At 54.1% G+C, this 20,543-nt stretch overlaps 1 protein-coding gene across 2 annotated transcripts; it reads right to left on the reverse strand.

Moving 5' to 3' along the window:
* Positions 1-4,071: 4,071 nt before the first annotated feature.
* CLN6 (CLN6 transmembrane ER protein) lies at positions 4,072-19,778 on the reverse strand. Of its 2 annotated transcripts, XR_008199964.1 has the most exons (8): positions 19,612-19,778; positions 13,445-13,559; positions 9,873-9,971; positions 8,453-8,641; positions 8,119-8,174; positions 6,572-6,694; positions 4,376-4,748; positions 4,072-4,317 (listed from the first exon to the last, which is right to left on the reverse strand). XR_008199964.1 is itself a non-coding variant. In XM_052646150.1 (7 exons), the coding sequence occupies exons 1-7, from the start codon at positions 19,776-19,778 to the stop codon at positions 4,478-4,480; spliced, it is 1,020 nt and encodes a 339-aa protein (XP_052502110.1). In that variant the 3' UTR covers positions 4,072-4,477. The 2 variants fall into 2 exon arrangements, 1 of the variants encoding a protein (XP_052502110.1); XM_052646150.1 differs by having other exon boundaries at positions 4,072-4,748.
* Between the last annotated feature and the right edge of the window lie 765 nt (positions 19,779-20,543).

The raw sequence follows: 20,543 nt of genomic DNA on the forward strand, positions 1-20,543 counted from the left end.
CTAAATATTCTTTCATATCTAATTTTATTCACTTTTTTAGAAGTTTTCTTATCAAGCATACTCAAAACTGTGTAAGCCTCAGACCCCACAATCAGATGTGTGCCCACTTAGGTGATATCCATTAAGTCCTTGTATGGAGAACGGGCCTGGGACAGGGTTTGGAGGAAACACGGAATCAACGTAGGGGAGAACTGAGGTTACTGGGGACGTGGGGGCCCTTGTGCTTTGAGAGGCCAAGGCTGGAGCTGGCTTACTGAGTTAAGATTGTGCAGATTGTGACCTGCTGAGTGAGGGGGGGCGGCAGGCAGCACCTTCAGTATCCAGCTCCCACTCTGGGGGGGTGAAACCCATGGAGTCCTTTTGATTGAAGGCAGTTGGGCTTCCCTGCCAATGCAGGAGACGCAAGAGATGCGGGTTCAATCTCTGGGTCAGGAAGATCGCCTGGAGGGTCCTTTGGAGAAGGAAATGGCTACCCACTCCAGTATTCTTGCCCAGAAAATCCCATGGACAGAAGAGCCTGACAGGCTACAGTCCATGGGGTTGCAGAGTAGGACACAACTTAGCAACTAAATAAGTCTCTATACATCCCCACCAAGGACGTGAAATCACAAAATTCATTATTTCAGATCCCGGAAGCCAGGGGGCCTGACGAGCCAGACGGGCCATGCTCATCCCAGGTCCTGCGCAGGAGCTATTGAGCAGGACAGCAGGCATCTGTTACTCCCAAGGCGGTGGGGGCAGAGGTCACTAACTTCTCATGGGTGTAGAAGGTGCCTGGGAAAAGCAAAGCAGTCAGTCACTCAGTCGTGTCCAACTCTCTGCGACCCCATGAATCGCAGCACGCCAGGCCTCCCTGTCCATCACCAACTCCTGGAGTTCACTCAAACTCATGTCCATTGAGTCAGTGATACCATCCAGCCATCTCATCCTCTGTCATCCCCTTCTCCTCTTGCCCCCAATCCCTCCCAGCATCAGAGTCTTTTCCAGTGAGTCAATTCTTCGCATGAAGTGGCCCAAGTACTGGAGTTTCAGCTTTAGCATCATTCCTTCCAAAGAACATCCAGGACTGATCTCCTTTAGGATGGACTGGTTGGATCTCCTTGCAGTCCAAGGGACTCTCAAGAGTCTTCTCCAACACCACAGTTCAAAAGCATCAATTCTTTGGCGCTCAGTTTTCTTCACAGTCCAACTTTCACATCCATACATGACCACTAGAAAAACCATAGCCTTGACTAGACGGAACTTTGTAGGCAATATAATGTCTCTGCTTTTCAATATGCTATCTAGGTTGGTCATAACTTTCCTTCCAAGGAGTGTCTTTTTAATTTCATGGCTGCAATCACCATCTGCAGTGATTTTGGAGCCCCAAAAAATAAAGTCTGACTCTATTTCCACTGTTTCCCCATCTATTTCCCATGAAGTGATGGGATCAGATGCCATGATCTTCGTTTTCTGAATGTTGAGCTTTAAGCCAACTTTTTCACTCTCCTCTTTCACTTTCATCAAGAGGCTTTTTAGCTCCTCTTCACTTTCTGCCATAAGGGTGGTGTCATCTGCATATCTGAGGTTATTGATATTTCTCCCGGCAATCTTAATTCCAACTTGTGCTTCTTCCAGCCCAGCATTTCTCATGATGTACTCTGCATAGAAGTTAAATAAGCAGGGTGACAATATACAGTCTTAATGTACTCCTTTCCCTATTTGGAACCAGTCTGTTGTTCCATGTCCAGTTCTAACTGTTGCTTCCTGACCTGCATATAGGTTTCTCAAGAGGCAGGTCAGGTGGTCTGGTATTCCCATCTCTCTCAGAATTTTCCACAGTTTATTGTGATCCACATAGTCACAGGCTTTGGCATAGTCAATAAAGCAGAAATAGATGTTTTTCTGGAACTCTCTTGCTTTTTCCATGATCCAGTGGATGTTGGTAATTTGCTCGCTGGTTCCTCTGTCTTTTCTAAAATCAGCTTGAACATCTGGAAGTTCACGGTTCACATATTGCTGAAGCCTGGCTTGCAGAATTTTGAGCCTAACTTTACTGGCATATGAGATGAGTGCAATTGTGAGGCAGTCTGAGCATTCTTTGGCATTGCCTTTCTTTGGGATTGGAATGAACACTGACCTTTTCCAGTCCTGTGGCCACTGCTGAGTTTTCCAAATGTGCTGGCATATTGAGTGCAGCACTTTCACAGCATCATCTTTCAGGATTTGAAATAGCTCCACTGGAATTCCATCACCTCCACTAGCTTTGTTCATCGTGATGCTTTCTAAGGCCCACTTGACTTCACATTCCAGGATGTCTGGCTCTAGGTGAGTGATCACACCATCGTGGTTATCTTGGTCGTGAGGATCTTTTTTGTGTAGTCTTTTTGTGCAGTGAGGAGGGTTACCACACTGTAAAATGCCTCAGCAGCAACTCTGAAGAACAAAGCTGCTTTCCTTAAAAGCTGTTTTTCTCATCACAGTACAGCCTACGATTGTGTGTCTCCTGTCCAGTGCAGATGTCTTGTGGGTTCTAGGAACAGGAGACTATAAAGCTTCTGGTGGTTGGGTGGTGAGGCAGAGACCCTCAAAGATTAAGGGCTGAGGCCTGCAGGAGTCATGCGACTTGCCCAAGGCTAAGTGCCAGCCCCCCAAAAACCTGCCGCCACCTCCACCCAAAGGACACCCTCTCTGCTTCAGTTTCTAGAAGGCGCTAGCAGCATGGCTTGGGGGCTCCATCTGTAGACGCCCTCTGCCGGCCCCAGCCCCGCAACCCTCAGCCTCCTCCAAAGAGAGCTGGGACCCCCAAACTCAGGATCCTGAGTGGCACAGATGGCCAGGGGGCAGTGGCAGCACCTGCTTTCAGCCAGACAGGGCCGAGCAGGCCCTTGGGGTCAGCCCAGGGCTCCTGCCAGGCCCCAGACCAGCCACTGCCCTGCTCCAGGGTCCCTCCTCCTCCTGCCTCCCAAATTCACACCCCAAGGAAGCAGAGCAGCCAGTGGGGCTTGGCTCCACACTGCCTTTATTCGCATTGCTCACCCCTGATGCTGCCAGCTGACAGGACTGACCGGGGCTGGGGGACCCCTACATAAAAGCAGGATTTGAGGCAGAGTCCCTGGGAGCACAGGAGAGGAGAGGAGGGCCGGGAAGGCGAGATAGCCCCCCTGAGCCCCTCGCAAGCATGCAGGCCAGCAATGCCAGGAAGCGAGGCTGTGTGCCTGGAACTGGTGCTGGGGTTGGGGGCATCTTGCCAGAACAAGGCCCCCTTTCCTGGGAGCAGGGCCGCTGGCGGCAGGTGTGGATTCAGGCTGAGACACGCTGACGAGAGCCCCACGATGTCTGCCTCTAGTGAGTGCAAGTACCTGAGAACTCTGCCTTCAGCGGCTGCTCAGAAACCTTGGGCAGGTGAACGAAGCGGATGCCACGATCCTGAAGGCGGGACAGAGACCGAGTTCCCGGGAGAGGAAGGTGGCTGGGAACGACCACTGCCAGACCCCAAGATCAGGCCGGCAGCTGGGGGAGGGCTGGCTCTGGCTCCCAACCCCACGCAGCCTGCGGCAGGGTGAGGATCTGGGGTGCACATACCCCTCCCAGGGCCGAAGAAGGCAGGGACAAGGAGGAACCATTCACCCCTCCCAAGGCTGCCCTGAGAGGAGATGGCAACCAGCCCACAGCCGACTTGGGACCCGTCGGCGGCGGCCCGTCTGCTGCAAACATGGCCCAGGCAAGGGGGTGCGTTGCAAATGAGTACACCGCAGGTTCACGGAGCCCCTGCGGCCTGGCCTCAGGGTCAGGTGGTCTGAGGGGTGAGCCGGGTGGTAGGGACAGGCTAAGTTCCCTCCCGACCTCTGCCCCACCCAGGCCTCTCCCCCTGCGGCTGCCAGGAGACACCCAGGAGGAAGAGACAGCCCTGGGCAGTGAGAGCGAGAAGGCCCGACTCCAGCGTGCACGGGAAGGCCGGGGCCAGCTCTTGGTCTGGACACACTGCCTCAGACTATATCCCATCACGAAGAAAAGCTAAACCGAATGGAAACTTAACCACACACACACACCCCCCCCCCACCCCACCCCCTATCCACAGGCACCAGGCATGCTCTCACCCACACTCTCAGCTGTGGGCTACACACGTGGGTGCGCACACGCACACACTCCGCACACGCAGACGCCTTCGGCCGTCCGTCCCCAGTGGGTGCGCACACGCACACACTCCGCACACGCAGACGCCTTCGGCCGTCCGTCCCCAGTGGGTGCGCACACGCACACACTCCGCACACGCAGACGCCTTCGGCCGTCCGTCCCCAGTGGGTGCACACGCACACACTCCGCACACGCAGACGCCTTCGGCCGTCCGTCCCCAGTGGGTGCGCACACGCATACACTCCGCACACGCAGACGCCTTCGGCCGTCCGTCCCCAGTGGGTGCGCACACGCACACACTCCCGGCACTCTCCACCGTCCATCTCCCGCCCACAGAGCACCAGGGGCCGGTGCCCAGGACTCAGTACTGGCTGCTGGCGTGGAGGGTGTAGAAGGCCCAGGGCTCGGGGGCATAGATGACGCCCGGGTACTTCTTCCTGAGGACGGGGTCATTCCACAGCCAGGCGACCCACAGCGCCACGAGCAGGAGGGCGAGGGCGAAGGAGTAGAAGAGGAAGAGGCCGTTGCTGTCGAGGAAGAGGCGCTTCCGCTTCTGGTGCAGGACGAGGGCCAGCATGGCAAAGGCGGTGAAGATGAAGAGGATGAAGATCTGGCCCTCGGTGACCAGGTACCTGAGGAGGCAGGCGGGCAGTGAGGGGTGGGGGCCCCTGCTGCCCAGCGTTCCGCCCTCTGCCAAGCGCCAGGCTGCCCTCCCAGCCGGTCAGGAGAGCGCGTCAAGTGAGGGGCTCCGCTCCGAGCCATGGCCAGTCCGCAGCATTCCGATTTGGCTTCTAGAATTACTGTTTTTCAAAAAGTCGAGTTTGTTGCCAATATTTAAATAACAGATTACCTGCCCACGTGGCGTTCTGATTTCCCTGCTAACGTTAGGTTTGTATTCCCACATGACAATAACTGACACGGAAAAAGCAGCTGCTCAGAGGCAGCATGGTCCCGCAGCTTGCCACAGTCCCCACCACTCCCTACTGCCTCACTTGATGCCTACTTGATACATTTCTATCACCAGTTTAGTTCCGAAAGGCATCTGAGTTTGGGGGCGCAGTCTCAGTGTATGGGGTTGTCATGACTGTCTCCTTGAAGGCTGGGCCAGTCTCATTCCCCAGGGCTCCCTCCAGCTCTCAGGGCAGTACCTGGCACATGGCCAGGAATGCAGTAACACGTGCTGGAGGGCTTCCCAGAGCTTATCTCATCCACTCCCCTGCCTCCGTGCTGACCCATCCCACTCAAGCAACTGCACAGCTCTGCAACTGAGTGGCTGGGTCACCTTGGGAATTTACATGACATCTTGGAGCCTTTGTTTTCTTACTTATAAAGGGGGCATAAATGGCCCCAGCTCTCGAGGTTGCTGAGAACTCTGTACTTGTAAAGGCACATTGTTCAGTGAATGGCCCCCTGTAGCTGTCACCGCACTGACACACCATGGGGAATGGGCTGAGCTTCTTCTCACTCCTCACCTCTTTCCCTCCAGCTGTGGTTGTCACCCATTCCTTCTAATCCTGTCCTCAGTGGGCATGTGGATTCACCTTCATGAACCCCCACTGCTGGCCAGGGGCAGCCCCCGGAGGTGGGGGAGAAGGCCCCAGGAGAGGAGGCCTTTTTCATTTGGCTGGAGGCTTCCCCCCAGAGAAGGGCTAGGACACCCACCCTTTCTAAGACACCCACAGTCCCTGGGGAGCCTGTCTCCAGAGCAGAAGTGACAGAGGAGAGGGAAGAGCCTGGCTGAGGCCTGGCCCTCTGGAATGGGAAGAGGAGACCAGGTGGGAAGCCCTGAAGCCATGGAATTCCCCCGTGAGTATCCTTGTCGTCTCCATGAGGCTTCATGGTTTACGAGCCCCTCTCTCTCCCTCTGGGTTCTCCCCATGTCCCAAAAGGGAGACAGCCTGATGTCACCCTCATTTCACCGAGGGGGACATTCAGCCCCCGCCCCTCCCACCCTGCCAGGCTCGACAGACTTCTGCTCTACGGCCCTCCCCGGGCGTCCCCGATGGCTCAGTGGGCGAAGAATCCGCCTGCAACGCAGAAGACACAGGAGATGCAGGTTCGATCCCCGGGTTGAAGGAAATGGCAACCCACCCCAGTATTCCTGCCTGGGAGAATCCTATGGACAGGGGAGCCTGGTGGGCTGCAGTCCACGGGCGCACCAAGAGTTGGAACGACTCAGCAACTAAGCACACACAGAAATTATGCTTCGATGCGGATTCTACGGGCCCTGAGGTTACTCTCTGAGTGTAGAGAGGCCACACTCAGGCCCGCCTTCCTGGTCACGGAGCGGCCACCCGGAGGCGCTGTCCCAGTCCCCACGGAAGAGGAGGGAGCAGGGACCCCAACAGGGAGGCTCACAGGGCTCACACAGCAGCTCTGCGGTCGGAAGAACATTGTCACTAGGGGGATCACTGGGGGCCCCCCCCCTGCCACTCCAGGTCCGCCATCCACTCACCAGTAGTACAGGCCGCTGGGCACCACCAGGAGCAGGGCTGCCCCTGGCATTGAGCTCTCAGCTTTGGTGGGAGTAAAGCAGCCGCTGAAGTACATGAAGAGGATGAGGAAGAAGGGGATGTACCTGCAATAGGGAAGCCGGTGCTCAGCCGCTTGGCCGCCCGGCCGACCAGCCCCCCCTCCCGACCGTCCTAGGACTGTCTACCTGTACCACCCTGTGCGGTCTCACTTTGTTTGGGTGAGGGCACTCCCAGCCTCTCCCGGGCAGGGGGTCTAGGAAGGAAGATGAGGCCTGCAGATCCGAGCCATGGGCAGGGGGCTGGGGGCGACCTCCTCCCACACTGTCCCAGCCACCTCACTCACTCCCCGTGTGTGCGCATGTCTCTCTCACTCTCTCTGCCCCACACACTCACCCCAAGACCAGCAGCCCCCAGCCCCTCACTGCCCTGGGAAAGGGTGCACCCAGCAGGGTTGAGGGGGGAGAGGCCCAAGGTCCCAGTCTGGGGAGAAAAAAGGGGTGAGGGGAGGAACAGCACCTGCTGGGGGCCTCCCAGGAGCTCTGTGAAGCTCCTTCACTCACACTCAGCCCCCAGCCTCACCCCCTTCCACTCAAAGCTCACCCAAGTACCACCCTCCCTCCTCTCCACACACACACGCTGCTCCCCACACGCCTGTGCCAGCTCGCACAACACGCCCTTTCTGTTCCCACCCCCACTCATCTCCTTCCCCACCTTCCCCTCAGTGGCCCCCACACCCTCCGAGTCCTGCCCTTTCATTTCACCAGGCCCCTGTTCATCTCTCCTCCTCCCTTCCCCAGCCTTCCATGGGAAGGGTCTCCTGGCACAGGCCAGGGAGAACTGGCAAGAGGCCTGTGTGTGCAAGGACACCCTGACTTTCTAGGCCCCGAAAGACAACGTAGGGCCCGCGTGACACGAGTGAGCCCACATCACTCGGGAGTGGGGCCACCCACGTCCAGGGGTGGCTCTGGCACTAGCTGTCAGCCCACGGGCAAAGCCCCTCCCATCGGCCTCAGCTTATCCTGGGATAAAGTGGGCTCTGGAACAGACGACTGCCTGCAGCTCGGCCCGCATCTCCTGTGGCTGAGCCCGCATTTGTGAGGTTTCCCCCACTGGGGGGTGAAGGGGTGGGAGGAAGGAGCTCCAAGGGGAGTTCGGAGGAGGCGGCGGCACTAAGAGCACCCTACTCCCACCTCGCCCGCAGCCTGGTTCAGCCGGCCCCCCTCAGCTCCCTCCCTGCCTCTGGGTCCTCATCCTCATCCCCAGGGTGGGGGGAGCTGTTTACCAGCGCTGCAGCCCCGGCCCTGGGAGGACAGGCGCTCGCTGCCCTCTAGTGGCCGCCGCGGACACTGCGGGCCGGTGGGCAAGGAAGGCGGCGAGGCGGGAGCCAGAGGAGCGACGGCGCCCCCTGCTGGGGAAGAGCACGCCATTCCAGCGGCTGGGCGGGACACTTGCAGACCCCAGGGCCCCTTGTTCAGCGTCACTATGGCCAGCGGCAGAGCTGGCCGGGGCCATGGGCCCCATCACTCACCACATGGAGTGGCCCAGGTACTCATCGTAGTAGTAGAGCAGCTCAAAGGAGTCGATCTGGGGGGCAGCAGACGCCAGGCGGGGGGCAGAGAGGGTGGGGCTTCAGGAAGGGTGTCGGGCTGCGCAGCCCCCCGCTACCCTCGCCCTGCCTGCCCATGCCTCCCTTAACTGCCCCCAGTCCCTCCCTATGGGGAGGAGGGGATCTGGGTGGGGGCATCCTGGCTGGGGGTTGACGGGGGGTGGGGGGGCCGACCTGCTCTCTCTGGGGCACCTGTGATGGGTCGGCAATGTCTTTGGCCTCTAGGACAGACCGCACAGCAGAGGTGGGGGCTCACCAGCGTTTCTGGCTTGAGATTCTTGATGATGGGGTTCTCACGGACCGACAGATGGTTCTGGTAGCCACTGAAGATCAGGCGGTGGTTCACTGAGTCGCCCACCAGGTGGATGCTGGCCCCCATGATGAAGGTGATGATGCTAACGTAGATCAGGGAGCGTGGCAAGGTGCGGGGGCACCGCTCGATGAGCTGAGGTCAGAGGGAGGCCCCACAGCATGACCCCCGACACCATCACCACCGGAGACGCCCTCTGCTTGCCCCCTCACACCCGGAGTGGGATGGGTGCCACCAGCCGGAAAGCCTCTCTCACGCGGGTTCCCTTTAGGGGAGTCAGTCCAGCCTCCATCATCTTACACGATCCTTGTGAACCCAGCAGGTGCTGGGGAAGAGCACCCTTGCTGGAGATGACAGCCAGGCCTTCCACAGAGGCAAGCCAGGCCCTGACCTTCCACCACCCCTAATTCTACTTCTGGGTGACTGGGCTGGACTGTTGAGGCTGGGCTGCTCCCACTTCTGAGCAACTGAGCCACGCAAACAAAAATGTGGGGCAGATGTTTCTGAAACTAAGTTATTTAACTAAAGACCCCTTCGAATTCAGATTACACCTTCCCTACTTTGAAAGAAAGAAAATGAAGTCACTCAGCTGTGTCCGACTCTTTATGACCCCATGGACTGTAGCCTACCAGGCTCTTCCATCCATGCGATTTTCCAGGCAAGAATACTGGAGTGGGTTGCCATTTCCTCCTCCAGGAGATGTTCCCGACCCAGGGACTGAACCCAGGTCTCCCGCATTATAGGCAGACGCTTTACCGTCTGAGCCACCAAGGAAGTTCGGAAATGTCTCTAAAAACACAAGGATGGGGATAGTAAACAGCAGTAGTTTTAAGAGCCTTTACTTGGCAAAATGCAAAGCCAGCAGAGCAGAGAGCCCTCTAGGAGACATCTCTCTGTTCCCAGTGGCGCCTCAAAGTCAGGGCTCTCGGTCCGAAGGAGAGAGTTCACCCTCCATTGCTGCCCTTCCTGCCTCCGGCCCCCACCTGCCTGCCCAACTGGTCCCTGACCTCTTCCTGAGCAAGCCAGCCACTCCTTCCGCCTCAGCCTCCCCAAACATGGCTCCTCAAGCCCGGCCTTCTTTTCAGATACTCCCGCCTGAAGGTCTCTCCCAGTTCACCCCCAGGCACATCAGGTGGAGGCCCAAATCACATGCCCCTCCCTGGGGAAGCCTGCTCCATCCCTCCCAGGCAGAGGCAGCCCTGCCTCCCCTGGGGCCCTCAGGCCCTTGACACATCCCCTCTGTCATAGCCTTCGGCCCCCAGAGTCAGGCAAGGGGACGGCCTGATTCAGGGCACTCCCAGGGCTGAGCGGCAGGGCAGAGAAAGGAACGAGGGCAGGGAGGGAGAGGAGGGGCCTGGGGTAGTACCTTGAGCAGGAGGAAGGGCGTGATGATGTTGTAGGCCATGTGGAAGTAGTCCCCCACGCTGGGCTTGTTGAGCGGAAACCACTCGAGAGGGAACACCAGCTGGGGGGCAAGTGGAGAATGCAGTTTACAAGGCCTGACCCACGCGGCCCTCAGAGCTGCCTCTGCGCCCACTGTGCGCTGTCTGTGATCTCCTGGGATCCTCCTGGCAGCACCGGGGTGAAGGTGTCTCCAGACAAACTGAGTCCCGGAGAAGGTAGACGTGTCCCCAGTCACACAGCAGGTGCAAACCCAGAGTCTGATCCTGTGTCCCTCTTCCTGTGGATACTAAGTAAAGGTCCCTTGGTACCCACCAGCCTGGGAGTTGGAAGATCCTTTGGGACTCAAGCATGCCAAAAACTTTCTGGGTGACCCCAGGGCAAGTTCTTCCCTTCTTCCTGCCTCAGTTTCCCCATCTGTAACACGGAATGTGGCCCAGATGGTCTACATGGACCCTTAGTGATCTGGCTCCTTAGAATGATGACAAGAAGTGCTGACCACCCAGGTGTGAAAAACGCTCTGTCCACTGAGCAGATGGACCACTTCCAAATCAGGTCGGAACTATACCTTCTGCAACAAAGGAGAAAATAAGTGAGTTCTAAACGCAGTTTCAGTGCTTCCTTTCCTACCTTCCCTGAGACAGGCCGGGGCCATTCCTCTGTCTGGACTTCCCATGTTCTTCCTACTGGTCTACCCCAGTGAGTCCAGCCTTGTTGGGGTTAGTGTGACAACACCTATACAAGATCACAACACTTCCAATCCCTACTCTGCCAAACTGTACCTCTAGAATCTACTGATGGAGAACACCTGTAACGATCATAAATTTCAATCAAAACTTTAAATGTTTATCTCTTTTAATTACAAAATGTTGTGCTGGATAAAACCAACCTGCAGAAATAAATCTCCCAGGAGACAGGAGTCTCAATCTCTTTCTTACTTGCTGTGTGGGCATCTCTATAGCTTTATCTACAGCAAGATATACAGCTGGCCGAAACACTCAGTGATAGCAAAGAATCAGAAACAGGCCAACTCTTCAACCAAACAGGACTACTTGAATACACTACAGCACCTCTTTATTACAGAAGGTTAAGCAACCATGAACAGAGATGACACCTCGTATGTGCTGACATGGAGAGCTATCCATGAAACAGTCTAAAGTAAAACAAGCAAGCTGTAGACTAAGGTATAAAGTAAAATCTTATTTTGGTTAGAGGGGAAAAAAGAGATGTACACATATGTTGCATGAGCAGAGAAAGGAGTGGAAGGATGCGCCCCAAACAGTCAGAAGTGGGACTGCAAAGGGAGTCTCACACTTCTTTATATTACTGGGGATGACCTCACTTGTTATAGAACTATGACATACTACTTTTATAGCTTGTAAAAGGTTTTATTTTGCAGTTATTAAAAATTTGAGACTATCATGTATACATCTGAAAAGCTCATGTATACACTAGACCTTTTCAGATGTATGCTCCTCCTGAGCCCACTTAGGCCTACAGCGGCCACAGCGACTCTAAGCAGGATGGCGGGAGGTGATCTGCCCTACCGGGGAGCCCTATTAGGCCAGATGAGGCTGAGTCTTAGTGAGTGAGAGGAGCCACGAGCCACCCTGGCCTCATCTCCCCCCTCCCTGGAACACCCGTTTGATGGGCAGCTCCTCTGTCCCCTGGAACCTTCGTGCTGCAAGGGGGCTCAGGTCAGCTGGTCCAACCAGTCTTCTTACAGATGAGAGAACCAAAGCCCAGATGATACTGCTGCTGCTGCTGCTGCTAAGTCGCTTCAGTCGTGTCCGACTCTGTGCGACCCCATAGACGGTAGCCCACCAGGCTCCCCCGTCCCTGAGATTCTCCAGGCAAGAACACTGGAGTGGGTTGCCATTTCCTTCTCCAATGCATCAAAGTGAAAAGTGAAAGTGAAGTCGCTCAGTTGTGTCCAACTCTTAGCAGTCCCATGGACTGCAGCCTACCAGGCTCCTCTGCCCGTGGGATTTTCCAGGCAAGAGTATTGGAGTGGGTTGCCATTGCCTTCTCCGCAGATGACACAGACTTGCCCCAAATCACCTACAAACCTGACTGGGTGCCCTGACTCCTGGGTCAGTCCCTTTTCTTCACCTACATTTAAAATACAGCTTGTAAACCTTACCAAAAGCCTACAGAAAGGAGACTCAGCATCCACCATACCTCCTCCCTGAAACCACTGCCAGAAGCTTTCCTTCATCCCCGTGAAGTCTTGGATCCCACGTATATAAGATCGTTTGGGTCGTTACTGACTGGCAGGCAGCTCATATGCATGCCACCCAGGCATCTGTTTTCTCCTTAAACCTTCCAGAATGCTCTATAGTACCCACAATTCCTGTTCACTGCCCAAACAGCATCCTCTATCCTGCATAGAGCAAAGCTGATTTACCCAGTCCCTACTGCTGGACACTCAAGTCCCTTCCAGGTTTTGGCTATTGTAAGCAACACTGCAGTGAACACCTTTGGCACAGGCTCTCGTCTGTGATTACATCTTCAGGGCAGATTCTAGGAAAGGGTCGTACTGAGCCAGGCAGGATGAACATATTAGGGTTCTGAATATAATCATGATGCAAGTGGGGGGTGGGCTCTGGGGCCAGAGTGCCTGGGTGGGAGTGGCAGATGCTGGCTCCTCCACTTGCTGACTGGGTGACCCCGAGCCAGTTATTTACCCTCTCTGTCCAAAGTCTTCTCATCTACAAAACTGAGATTAACAATAGCACTGATGGGAGAATTAAAGAAGGTTAAACACATAAAGATCTTAACTGCTACTTCTAGCTTACTATAATTATTGTTATTCCTTTAGGACAGGAATGTATCTTGCTGGGCACTATCTAAGTACCAGTTATCACCTTGACCATCTGCTTTCCCAAAGGACTTTGCTACTTTGCAATATCACTAGCATGTACAAGGTGTCAGCTTCAGTGCTGGGTATTGTTGTTTTTACCACCCGTATGCAAAAATCAACACCTCAGTACATGGTGATACCTCACCTTCTGTTACCTATCTGTCTATCCATCTAGCTGTCTAGCTGCTCATCAAGTGAGGGGCTTTGGTGCTCTTCCAGTGTTAATCTCCATAGAGGCCACCACTGTACGCTGAGGCATGGGGTGGCCTTGGAAAGAAGGGGACGGTTTCACCAGACGACACTAAAAATTACCCAAGGCTCAAGGCACATATGACATGCACACTCAGCCCATACTCTTCACCTCCAGAAAACACAATTCTATCCCAAGGCTGTGGGCAAGACTGGTGGGATCCTTTCCCATACTCCACTGTCTGAATTGGTGCTTCGGTTCACCCTGAATGTGAGATACTGGGGCAGGTGGTGGGGTCACAGTACGACTGTTCGGATCCCCCACTCTCTGGCAGCTGACACACTGGGGACAGCCGCAGCACTAAGGGACCGCATTCTCACAGTGTACCAGCAGGGGCAAGGGCTTGTCTGAGGTCACTCTGATCATTCAGACCACACTCTCCACACTGCCAGTCGGGGGGTTCCATCCACAGCTTCACGCTCACCATGGCTATGGGGCGGCCAAAGTCCAGAACCCAGTTCTGCAGAGTGAAGTAGAACCAGAGGTCAAGGTGGAAGGGAGCCGTGCCAGCAGCCTCATCAGCCTTGACGGAGCTGTGCCTGGGAAAGAAGTAAACGAAAGCAGTCAGCCTTCCTCTCCTCCATGGGAAGATTCCCCACCAGGACAAGCCACAGGAATTTGTGGGCAGGAGGAAACACACATGATTAAGTTCTAGGAAAAGGTTTGGCTCGAAGTACTGGGGCCTGGGGGAAGGGATCCGGAGACGGACTCCGTCTGCCCTGACAGTTGCTTCTCTAGGATTCAAGAAGGAAAATACTCAACAGATACAATCACACTGGGCTCTCACCTGTAAGTCTATAGGTGATGGGGAGATCGGATGGGGCAGAGGATGCAAACGGCTGAAAGGCATGAAACATGGTGATGATGCTAGCTAGGCTTTATTGAACACTTTCTACATTCCAGGCACTCCTCCAGCTGTTTACAAGTACCATTTCATTTAAGTCTCTTAATCCTCACAGAAACCCTCTGAGGTTACACTATTACCCTCATTTTACAAGTGAAACAACTGAGCCCAAGACGTCAAGTGCTGTTGTGCTGTGCGTAGTCAGTTGTGTCTGACTCTGTGTGACCCCATGGACTGTAGCCCACCAGGCTCCTCTGTCCATGGGGATTCTCCAGGCAAGAATACGGGAGCGGGTTGCCCCAAATGATTACTTTTCAGAGCTTCTGCTGTTAACCTCTAGTCTTAAAGTCATAGGTTTCCCTGGTGGCTCAGTGGTAAAGAATCTGCCTGCCAAGACGAGATGTGAGTTTGATCCCTGGTTGAGGAAGATCCCCTGCAGAAGGAAACGGTAACCCACTCCAATATTCTGGAGAATCCCATGGACAGAGGAGCCTGGTGGACTATACAGTCCATGAGGTGGCAAAGAGTCAGACATGACTGAAGTGACTTAGCAGGCACCTACCCATTCATTTCAGCAGCTAATCAAACATTAGCTTAGAGGTGCCATGAAGGTTTCCCTCTATCAGCACTGCTATTGCTTCGGTAATTTTCTGGGATCCTTTTCAGCCAGTTCCAACAATGGTCCACACTGGGTTGCTAGAGCAACTCAGACCCAGGAAGGCAAGCTGTTGGGGATCTCATTATCCTCTGGTGGCAGAATGGATGGGTGGAGTGGGTTTGTCCAGGTCAGCTAAGTCTTCCTGTCCACCCCCTCTGCTCAGTGCCCACTTACTGTGTGCCATGCTAGAAGCGTCACCAGCACCATCTCAATGAAGCCCCACAGCAATACCAGGAGACTCTTACCCTCCCATTTTACAAATGAGGAAACTGAGGCTTAACCAAGGTTGCGTGCCCTAATAAGAAGCTGCATCAACTATTCCTCTGTCAGACTATTTCCCATTCCCTCCTCCTTCTGGTGAAAGATGATGTTCCCTGAGATAGAGGGAAGGCCAAAAACCCAGGATGGCCCAGTGGGACTTTTCTAACTACAGTTGAAAAGAGCACCCTCCTGAGAGCCCGCGAGCCCAGGGCTGCCTGTGGCCAAAGTACCAGCCTCAAGGGACAGTCAGATGAGAATGAAGTGGCCCTGCAGAGAAGAGCAGGGAAAAAGAGGAGAAAAAGGCCCGAGAGGGTTCACATTCCCAGTTCCAGGCATCCCCAAGGCAACAGTTTGGCCACAAGAGCCCAGACATTCTCTTTTGCTAAAGGTGCTGCAGTTCACACTGGCTTTCTGTCACTCCGCAACCCAGGAGTCCTGAAGCGCACAGAATTCAAACCAGGGTCTATATGGATTCAAGACCTATACTCTAAGTTGTTTGCTACTCTGCTGCTGATTACTATCAGCTATAGAATATATCAGGAGATCAAGATACAGAAGGACTAGTGTGGCCTGGAGCAGCATGCAAAGCCTGCAGGAAGGAATGCAGCCTGGAAACATGGATGGGTGGATTCCTGTTGGCAGAAAAGCGGCGAGAGTGCAGCATCAAAGGCCTGGAGGTGGGAGTGAGAAAGGCGCTGCAGGGAGCTGAGATGCCTGGCTTACTAGTGGAAGGAAGAGAAGGAGGGGCTGCCGGGCCTTCAGACTGGGCAGATACTCAGAGACAACTAACCGTGAGGACAGTCTAGATAGAGTACGAAATGAGTGACTGGTGCACAAGTCCCCCTGTGCCCTTCCCCTTCATGACCATCAAGGCAAGGTCTCAAAATGCAGGCAGGGACAACCTCCAGGCCTGAAGAGCTTAAATGAGGAAGAAGGAAATAGTCTTCACTATTGAGACTTCCCTCGTGGTCCACTGGCTAAGACTCTGAGCTCCCAATGCAGGGGGCCCAGGTTCAATCCCTGGTCAGAGAACGAGATCCCACATGCCACAACTAAAGAGCCCACATCCCGTGATGAAGATCCAGTGCGCCTCGATGAAGACTTGGTGCAGCCAAATAAATAAATAGATAAACATTAAAAAAAAAAAAAAAAGGTCCTCAGTGTTCTGTTCTGGAAACCTTCAGAGCAGGATGTTTGGTAGAGAAAATAAAAGGCGTTTTGCAAGTCCGGGAAGCACTTCGTGTGAGTCTCTGGAAGCTGTGGATACCAAGCATGTAGTCAGGGCTCGATGACTGTTTCCTCCTCCACCTCAGGAGGCACCTCAGTCAACAGGGATCCCTGCCATGAGTCCAGCCTGGCTGAGAAGAGCAGAAAGAAAAAGGGCAGGTGCAAGGCTGACACCCAACTTGGGAATCAAGACTGGTGAGCGTCTGTCTTCTTTGCTGGGACTCTGAGCACACGAGGCAGATCACGGAGAGGGAAGGCATCCTCTCCCCCAGCCCTGCCCTGGGGATGAGCATCCTCATGCCAACCCAAGTACCTGACTCCTCAGACACGGAGCCCCCAGACTGCCAGCTCTAGGCCCCAGTCATCAGAAACTCCTGCTGAGAACGATGGAAGCACAAGGGCAGGTAACCCAAGACACGGAGGGCCTTTTCTCTCCTCCACAGCTTTACAAGCCTACCATCTGGGAAAACAGATACCACGACAGTTGGAGAGTACATACCATACAGCGCATAACATGCAAATGAAACATTCAAAGCAGTCAGCAGTACCTGCAGGACTGCCTGGCAGAAAAGGAAGGTGTCTCAGCCACCGTGCAGTCAAGCAGGGACCTATGAATGGGGACTATAGAGGGACTGATTTTGGTTCTATAGGCACAATGGTGAAATAACCTGACATGATGAGAATTTTAAACAAAAAATGAGAAAACAAAAGCAAAAAAAAAAAAAAAAAAGAGCAAAAAAGGAAAGGCAATTTGAAACTCCAGGAAAAACAAAAGCAGTATAAGAAAGTAAATGTAACTTTTAAACTTACTGAACTTTGTAGGGAATAATATTTACATGGCTTAATGAATAAAAACATTGTATACTGACTTTCAAATTTTAGAGTCAATTCACAAACAAAACATGGAAGAAAATTATGGTTAAAATACAGCAGGTAAATACAGTCAACCTTGACAACTTGAAAGTAAAACTATAGATGACAGAAGCTAAAACTAAGGGTAGGAGTCTAACAGTATCCTTTTGAAAAGGAATCAAGAGATACTGCCCTTATTTTAAATTAACTATACTTCAATAAATAAATAAACTTTATTTAAAAAGATACTGCTTTATAGTTGACCAAAACAGAAATAATGATATTACATATTTCCTAAGGCTACAGAGGTAACAAAGAGCAAAACTGAAAATGGTCATAAAAAGAACTATCTTGTGAAGATGCAAGAAGTATGAGTAAACCAAATCATAACAGGATAACTAGTAGGTCAACATTAGCTTCAGAGGCTAAAAATCGATAAACCAAGAAATAGCAGTTGAGTGTAGCTTTTGTGTGTGGACTCTGGAGCCTGCCTGGGTTCATATCCCAGCTCTATAACTAACCAAATCATGAGCAAGTTACCTCCTGGGCCTCAGTGTTCTCATCTGTAAAATGGGGGATAATAGTATATCCTACTTCAAGAGTTGTGGTTGGGAAAAAAAAAGTTGTGGTCGAATTAAATTACGCAAAAACATTTTTTAATGCAAAAATTTAAGAGTAGGGCCTGGTCCACAGAAAGTGGTATGTATGTAGTATTTATTACTATTATTTAGAGATATGAATTTAATTCTGATAGAAACAGCTAAAAGAAGCTAACATGGTTGTCTCTGGTACTAGGGAGAGGTGAAAAAGAACCACTGCTTTTTACTCTAAGCCTGTCTGTGCAATTTTATTTAATCATGGGCATGTACTACTTTGATTATCATACAAAAAGCTGTTAACAGAGCACGTGAAAACTGGAAAAGGGAGTGAGCACTTTGTCACTAGAGGTGTGTAAGCAAAGCCTGGATGGAGCAGAGGAAATCCAAGCATCCTAGAGGTGGACAGGGTGATTCTGCCTACTGTCTTGTGCAGCAATGAGACTGAGAACAGGGGGGCAATAAGGGGGGAAGGTGGGCAGAGACACCCTGGAAGACAGCCAGCCCCTTATGCAATCCCCAAGAGCATCCTGGTTGGTGGGGAGCTCATGCAGGAGTAGAGAGGGACATCACCCCTGAGCTGCCAGAGTGGAGCAATAAGAACAGAAACCACAAGCCCTAGGTTTAAGCCCTGGTTCTTGCCAGCAAATGATGTAACCTCTCCAGGTCTCGGTTTGCACATAACAAAATATGAAAAGCCTGAGTAAGACACTGCGCAAGTAAAGTGGTGACCACATCGGATGGTCACAGACGGCTCTAACTGGACTGCCACGGTTCAAGGCAAGGACTCCCACCTTGTAGGGGATCCAGAACCCAGATGTGCTTTAGCAGCAGGGAGAGCTACTCTCAGCCGAGTCTCTCAGATTTCCTCCCTTATCCCAAATCACACCACAAACTTCCTAAAACTGACTCCGAGCACACTAGTGCTGGAAAACCTTCCATGGCTCCCCTGTGCCCTACAGAACAAAAGCTGCACCCTTAACCGGCCATTTAGGACAGGAACTAGGGTGAGGCAAGTGAGACGTGTAGGACACAACATTTAAGGAGGCACAGGTGGGCCATAGAGGACTTCTGAGCACTAGTGTCCCAAGAGTGAGCTTCCCCTTAAATTTTTTTTGCACTCTACGCTCTCACTCTGGTCCCAGTTCTGCTGCCATTAAAGGCCCTTCACAGTCTTGCCACTGTACACACAGAAAGTGCCAGCAAAACTGCACTGTTTGCCTTTCCCAAGCTTTCCAGGAGCTGAAATCGCCTTTATTCCTCTGTCACCTACTGAGTATTCTGACATGCAGCTTAAGCGCCACTTCCTCCAGGAAGCCCTCCAAGTCGATCTCTCAACTCCTGGCCTCTGTTCCTCCCCGGTCCTACTGGACTGTGGGGCCCTCCGGGCTTCACTTTACCCACCCCTGGTACAGCGCTGGGGCACACAGAGATGCTTAATGAATGCCTGCTCTATGCAATGAATGTCTGTGACCTGTAAAACGGAATGAAGACAGAGTGAAGTGGAAGATTAGAAGGCGGCTTCTGTACGTTTTCCTCAGCCCCAAGTGCCTGGCCTCAACTATCAATACATAAATCAGTAACTTCCCCTTGCTGAGAGAAGGGAACAGCAACAGTGTCGGTAAAGCCCTTCCTCGTTCTTTCTCTGGAGGGGAGTTTCCACACTTCGCTGTCTCTTCTATTAGCATTCCCAACATTCTGGGTTCCTCGGAGCAAGGAGTGAGCCTCCCGTTAACACCAGAATCCAAATTCTAGTCATGGTTAGAAGGACTCCGAGAACTTGGGTTGGTGCCCGGGACTTGCAGGCGCTTTGGGGGCCCTAGTGAGTAGCAGTGTCCTCTGGGCTTGCCGCCACCACCCCCATTCCGAGTTTATTGGATCCCAGATGAGCGATCGTCCCGGAGCCAGCCGGGCCATGAGGGCCGCTGATCGCCGTGGCTGAGACTCCCTGGGTCCCGAGGGCTCTCCCAGGAAGCCGCGGAGGCGTGGCTCAAGCGAGTGGGCGAGGAAACAGCTGCAGGCGTAGCGCTGGGAAGACCCACCCGGGGTCCGGGGTCCGCGGCCCGCGGCCCGCGGCCCGCGGCCCGGACCCCCCGCCCGCCCGATCACGTGGCGGGGCCGCGGTTCCGCTCCGCCCGCCGGCGCGCGCCCACCTGGCCTGCAGGAAGGAGGCGCCCGGCTGCGCGCCGGAGCCGCCCGCCGCTCCCGGGTGCCGCCTCCGCGCCGCCGCCTCCATGGCTAACCTTCCGGCCAGGCCCTTCGCCCCGCTGCCGGTAGCTGCAAACAGGTTCCGCTGGCCGAAGGCTGCGAAAGCGAACATCCAGCGCGGGGGCGGGCTGGGGCGGGCGGGAGGGAGAGCGCCGGCCCAGCGGCGCGGGCCGGGGGCGGAGCCGGCGGGGGCCGGGACCAGGAGACGCGCCGCAGAGCGTGGGAGGCGGGGCGAGCTCCCGGCGGGGAAGGAGGCGCCCACGGCCGGGGCCGGGCGGGGCGGAGGGGCGGAGGGAGGGCGCACGGCGTGCGGCCTCCTCGGGCTGGGGTCTGCTGCGCTCCCGCGTGTGGCCCGGGGCAGGACTGCCTAGGCTACCCGAAACCTGTATAGTAGTCAAGGGTGGGCTAGGGGCGTGGGGAAAGGCCAGTTCGACCTAAATACTCTCTTGGGAAGGAGCCGAGACTGGATTTCCCTTGTCCTTGCGGACCTGAAGGCTTTGGGGGAGGGGCTCATGTCCCTTCCAGCTGTGTTAGCCACCTTCCTCAGATGGAAGCTGCTGCTGCTGCTGCTGCTGCTGCTGCTAAGTCGCTTCAGTTGTGTCCGACTCTGTGCGACCCCATAGACAGCAGCCCACAAGGCTCCCCCGTCCCTGGGATTCTCCAGGCAAGAACACTCGAGTAGCTAGCACTCCTTAAAATGTCAGCTCTGTGGCCTTTGACGCTGGGAATTAAAAACCAGTGGGATAAGGGTAGCACGCATGAAAGAGCGAATTCTTTTCAAGATTCCCATTCTGGCTTTGTCACTCTCTTGGATTCTGTGGCTTCATAAAAGTTACTTCCCTTCTCTTCCATTCAAACGTACTAACTCCTGAGCAGT

Source organism: Budorcas taxicolor, chromosome 10 (genome assembly GCF_023091745.1).
Source record: "Budorcas taxicolor isolate Tak-1 chromosome 10, Takin1.1, whole genome shotgun sequence".
Classification (NCBI taxonomy): Eukaryota; Metazoa; Chordata; class Mammalia; order Artiodactyla; family Bovidae; genus Budorcas; species Budorcas taxicolor.